The sequence below is a fragment of the Clarias gariepinus genome, chromosome 24 (assembly GCF_024256425.1).
Source record: "Clarias gariepinus isolate MV-2021 ecotype Netherlands chromosome 24, CGAR_prim_01v2, whole genome shotgun sequence".
Classification (NCBI taxonomy): domain Eukaryota; kingdom Metazoa; phylum Chordata; class Actinopteri; order Siluriformes; family Clariidae; genus Clarias; species Clarias gariepinus.
In genome coordinates this window covers 15,685,001-15,691,000 of record NC_071123.1, presented here as the reverse complement: position 1 = coordinate 15,691,000, position 6,000 = coordinate 15,685,001, and the positions used below count along the sequence as shown (strand labels likewise).

The 6,000-nt window shown below is 43.7% G+C and overlaps 1 protein-coding gene across 2 annotated transcripts in view; it reads left to right on the top strand.

The window, feature by feature from the left end:
• The first annotated feature begins 730 nt into the window (after positions 1–730).
• Positions 731–6,000, top strand: part of LOC128512436 (double C2-like domain-containing protein beta) — a 67,118-nt gene continuing 61,848 nt past the window's right edge. The window contains exons 1-2 of one of the 2 annotated variants that reach the window (XM_053485707.1): positions 731–918; positions 1,004–1,431. In XM_053485707.1, the coding sequence (XP_053341682.1) occupies positions 1,068–1,431 (364 nt within the window). In that variant the 5' untranslated portion in view covers positions 731–918; positions 1,004–1,067. Of the gene's footprint in view, positions 1,432–6,000 lie in introns of both variants that reach the window. The other variant, XM_053485706.1, reaches the window with a different exon arrangement.

The following is a 6,000-nucleotide window of genomic DNA, read 5'->3' as shown; positions in this document are numbered from 1 at the left end:
GTGTCAGTGTCTTCACTACTATTGTAAATGTCAGGAAACTGATAAAATGAATGGGCCATTTAAAACTAAATGCTCCTGTTAGGAATGTACCAAATGGCAAAATAAAAACAGTAAAAGGTATGATGTAAGTCACTCTCCTAATTCTATGTGTGATTTGTGATAACTCGTTCGTAAAGCGCCTTCACCAGTGACGAGAACACAATACGAGTCCATCTTTCAATTCTTCTTGTGGAAAAATAATGATTTCTCTGGGTTGTTAAAAGAGATCATTTATTAAAATTGTGTATTATTAATTTATTCATTTTTTCTATTTTTTTTTTATTCAGTGAGTCAGGGCGTGTAGGAATGTACCACTTGTTGCACTTGATTTTGCAGTCGACTTGTGTCTGTGAACTGAAGATGCTACTGTTAGTCTAGAGGAATGGAGAGAACACTCTGGCTTCTTTCCCCCTCCCTCTCTCTTTCTTCCACTCTCTCTCTCTCTTTCACTCTCTCTCTCTCACTCACTCTCTGACAGATGGAAGGGACTAATAGCATAATTAAGTAGCCGCAACGGCGGTTCCTGTTTACCGCGCCGTTGCTAAGCACTGACATCAGCCAATCCCTCCTTCTCTCTCTAATCCCATCCCCTCCCTCTCTCACTTGTTCCTCCTGTCTCCTCCTCTGTCTCTCTTCTCTTATTCCAGTGGCTGGCGCTCCGGCAGCCTCAGTGCATTTTGTAGCGCTTTGAGCAGAGCTGTGAGGCAGACGGCATGCTTGCGGCTTGCAGTACCACTCCGCTGGCACTCTCTATGTAGTTGCAACTGCTTACTCTCGCCTCAGACACACACACTTGCGCGACACACACGCACACACTCAGCATCGAGCTTCATCTCATCAGGACCTTTTGCTTCCTTTCTTCAGGGGTTTACTTTACAGGTGAAGACCCTAAGTAGACAAGCAATTTTTTTTTTTCCCTTTTGGACTTTTTGGTAACTTTTTTCCCCCCAAAAACTTTTCTTAGAGTCGTTTGCCGATCTCTACACCCGCCCCGCCTCCTGGGGGGCGTCGCCCGCACGGCTGCATGCATGACACAGCGCCGAGGCGAAAAGCCCACCATCAGCATCCAGGAGCACATGGCTATTGACGTGTGCCCGGGCCCCATCCAGCCCATCAAGCAGATCTCTGACTATTTCCCCCGCTACCCGCGGGGTTTTCCTCCCACAGCTGCCCCGGTTCTGAGGCGCGCCGGCTCGCTGCGCTCTTCCTCTTCATCTTCATCCTCCACCCCGGCCGCCGCGTCCTCGTCAGTCGAAACGGGACGAGAAAAAGACGAGGATGACGATCTGGACCGGGCCTTCAGTGCCGCCTCTGCCTCTGCCTCCGCCCTGCCTCCGCCCAGCAAGAAGGAGGAAGAGCCTGATATGGAGGGCTATGACTCGGACGACTCCAGTAAGTAGTGATTGTCTGACTGATATTTTTATATTTCTGAAGCCTTTCTGTCTTGTTGTTTGTTTTTAGCCACAGGAGACTGGTTGAGTTTTTTTATTTTTTTTATTTTAGAGATCCTCCATCTGTTGATTCATTCTTTCTCTCAATTTTTTCTTATTCCCTTTACATCACTATACATTTTAGTGTTCTCCTCCTTGTTTTCTCTCTCTCTGTCCTGTTTCTCTTTGGACATACTGTATTATGTGGTTGATTTTATGTTCCTCTCTCTCTCTCTCTCTTTCCCCATCATTTCAGTCTGCATCCAATCCCTCCACAAAGACAACTGTTGCATCACCATCCCTCTGCCTTTGCTCCTCACCTCCCGTTCTCCATAATCCGGGATCCATACCTTTCCGAAACACACAGCGATCGTTCTTGTTTTTAATTAGCCCTGATGAGTCACACACTGGTGAGCTCCACTTCAGCTCCTGCTTGTGTAGTAGAAAGTGCGCGCACCGGCCCTGATGAAGTGGTGGGCGTGTGAGCTTTAGATACAGACGCTGTTTACATCGACGCGGCACTACACGGTGTACATGCTGCCGCATATAGAAGTGTTAGTTCTCACTATCGTGTGTTTTTGTGTCTGAGCGTCAAGGAGTGTCGATTCTCATTGTGCAATTGTTCATCTAAATGCTTTGAGTTGAACAGGATCTTGAACTGCTGCACAACAGTCCTAATCTGGCCTTTTAGCTCCATCAGACGCACTGTGAATGTATAGACATTAGACTTTTAGTACTTGCTTTAATTCTTGGCTTGAATTTGTATTATTTCGCTGAATCGATACTCTGTGCTTACTGAACCGAGCTCCTTAAACCTGCAGCAGTTTGTTCACGCTCTGTGTGAAATATACTTTTATTATAAAACAGTACGTTTGCTTCGATTGTCCTTATTAGTGGTAAAATACAGTGGTTTTAGTGATTTTATGCATTTACAAGTAAATTAGCATGCTTTCGGACTGATACTGCTGTTGGTAGTTTTCATTACCACCTCAACAGCTGCAGGCTGAAATGTGTGTCCTGTTGATTACAGAAAATAAATATGAACTGTCCTTACATGGCCAGGGCAGCTTTTGCGTTTCCACTAAATCAAATTCCAAATCAGATTAGCCTCAGAAGCTGCCATCCTCTAACTGCGTGCTGTGTATGTCCGAGCATGCTCATGGGGATGCGAGGTCATTGTCCCCCTCTGTCTGTCCGTGACAGAGCTTCACCATTGCAACTTGCAGCTTCTCCGACTACTAGATATCAGCAGTGTGTTGGCCTTAATCGCAACGTTTATTAACCACAGGCTCATGCGTTCACATAAAAATCCACTCTCCGCTCACCATCATGTACCCACTGATCCACTCTGATTCACAGTTCACCTATTAGCAGCCAAGCAGACGGCCAAATCCAGGGTGCACCGTGATGTGCGAAACACAAATAAGGCCATCACACACGTTTACAAGGGCAGTCAACAGGCTTCGAGGCCTACGCGGATTTCAGCAGAGCAGCTCCAAAAAACAAACCACCGCTGAGAGAATGTGGGTAATGCAACAGATGGATTTTGGAGCGACTTCCTTCCAAACATTTGGCGCCCAGCAGCTCTTATGTTGACAAAACCGCTTTACAGACTGCAGGAGATCAATGCCGTTTCATACAGTACAGTGATTGCGGTACAGATTGGGATGCTACTTTTGATGTAAGACAAGGAAAAGAAAAAAAAACAAGTCATGGTCTGTCAGATGCAGTGCAAATTAATGCGATTAATTAAATAGATGGAATAGTCGCTTGATGAAGCTCTAATTTGTCACCAGGGAATGCTGTGTATTGTTAAACAGTGGTGTGAATACAAGATGGCACAATGCATGTGCACGTGCATTTGTTCTGTCTGCTTTGGAATTGCTTGTTTAAAGCAACAACAAAAAAAAGCTAAATTAAGTACTTTAAAACTTGACTGTATTGGGCATTTATGCAATTTTGCGTAAAATTGCTGCTAGAACTTTGCTCCAAAATATGCAGAAAGATTTGACTCGGTTTCATTAACACGTATTGATATTAAAGGGCAACTATTATGCAAAATCCATTGTGGCTAGAAAATGCATTTCCACAAAGGGCCTTGGCAGAGACAGCAGCTCGTTTTGCCTTTAAAGCTACGGACACTGGAACAGTGCATTTGAAGCAGATGATGTTTAAGGGATTTAACTGGAACATTAACACCCTCTTTGCTAGTATGATAACCTGCACTTTCCTGAAAAGGCCTTTCACTGATTTAACTATAAAAATGTCAATGCGGTCAGCAAGAATGCATAAGGTTGTAGTCCTTGTTGAAAAAAGGTTTTGCACAGGGCTCTCCAGTTCTTCTTCCAATCTTATCTTCTCAGGGAACAGGTTCAAGCCTCCTGGTTCCAGTGAATGATAAGGTAATTTTACAGCATAAAAGGGCATTCTATAGGTTTGTGAGATTTCTGGAATTTTGAGGACGCCACAGCCTTCTATGGCTAGGAAACGAGGGATGGCAACCCCAGCCATTTGCGGGTCTGTTTACGCTCATGTACGCAAAGGAAGACTGTTCACTAGCTGTTTCATCTAAGTGTGTGACACTGCACTGTAACTCAGCATCAGCAGCATGACTTAAGAGCTAGAATTTGGCCTCACAGTCAGAAAGTTTGATACAATCCGTTTCTTATTGCCATAAGTACCTCACTGATCTGTAACAAATACAGGTATTCGTGCTGAAAGATGCAATGCTCCTACACTAAAGCAACACTAGGAGATTGCAGAGAGAAAGCACAAAGCTGATTGCACACGAGATGCCATCGATAGCTTCCTCCCATACGCCGGCAGAGTTGAGATGGATCACTCTGTGGTTGTATTGATTAACACAGTCCAATCTTCAGTGTTTTGCAAGAATGGGTTCAGGAAATAAATTCCATTTTCTTCCCATTTCATCTTTTTTTCCTCTCATTTTATCACAGGGAGTAATATCAGGTCCCTGTGCTGTATAATGCTTGGGATTTATGTTTGAAACATACACTGTGATACAGCCTTGCGGGTGGGAGTCTCACGCCAGACAGAGGCTTAAAGGAGATTTTGGAAGATATGGTCTTTGCTGAAAATGTTATATAAGTGGAATCAAGTCACAATTATTTTCCCGGGGAAGACGAACATGGCAGATTTGAAGGATTACCTGACCTGGCACGAAGTGATGTTTCAGAAATCCTCACGTTTAGAGGATCGTCCGTTTCAGCTCAGACGACCGACGTGACATTTTATCTACATAAGTCCCGAAGTATTATTTGTTATGATCCTTATTAGTCAGTTGCTTAACATTAAATTTGATTTCAGAATCCATCTGTGTCAATTCAGAGAGAGAGGGGTTGAATATGATGTTTAGGAACCGCTTAAAGAAGGTACTCTTAAAAGGAACCCCTGTGCTGCGTTCTTTACCACCGGCGCTGCCATATTGGTGCAATAAGACATCGAACCCCCTAAGCGTAGCCTTTTCTAACCTGTTTTTCGTCAACTTGGAGGGTAATTGACCTTGAAAAGTACACCGCCATCCCCATGCGTGCTCCAATCAAATCGTATTCGATGACAAGCTCACTAATTAAGAGCTTATCCTGTGCGACAACGAGGGCTGCACGCGAGGTCTTTAAGCTCCGCGGATCTTTTAGTGCTCTGCCATGTATTTTTAACAGCACGCCTCTCCTGATCTTGGGATCATGGAAGCCATGGCAGCCTCCTTAGGGGAAATCATTAGGGATGGATTGAAGTTCTTTATTACTTTTTATAGATTAGATCAATAGTCATTGCTGATACATTATTATTATTATTAATATTATTACCTCATCATACACTAGACCACGCTACATTAAAGATGGGATTAAAGTTGTTTTATTTATTCCATGCAGGTTGAGGGCGCAAGTCTATTGGCCAACAAGTTCTTTACTTTTTTTGTATGTGTAGGGTGAATATAGGATGTGCTACATCATGATGTACAGTAAAATTTTTTATTATGTTCTCCGCAACAATTTTTTTTTCCCTCACCCCAAGACTTAAGCATTGATTTTTCTTTCAGTCAAAATGTTTAATATAGGACACTTAATAATACAAAATTCCCCAAACTGAGCTGAGGGTGCTCCCAGATATACACGGAGCGCGGTAGAGGGAGGATGAGTAGTATGAGGATGAGAAGGGGGAGGGGCTGGGGATTTCCTGAAAACAAGCCGCAGCCTTCTGTGGAACCCTATTAAGCATCTATCTGCAAGCTGTCAGCTGGTAATGAAAAGAACAGAGCGAATTTTCTGTATGTGATTGGCCCTGGGATCCTACGGAGCCTTAGGAAAAAAAAAAACACAACAAAACAATAATGTATGTGTTCATATTCTTTCTACATGGCTGAGGATACACCATGCACAGCACCAAGCCAGGTCTTCCCTGGAAACAGATCACCAAACATTCATTGTCTCTCGCTGTGTATCTCTTTTTCTCTCTCTCCCTTTCTCTCTTTGTCTTCCCTTTCTCCATTCTGTGCGAGCATATCCACCTT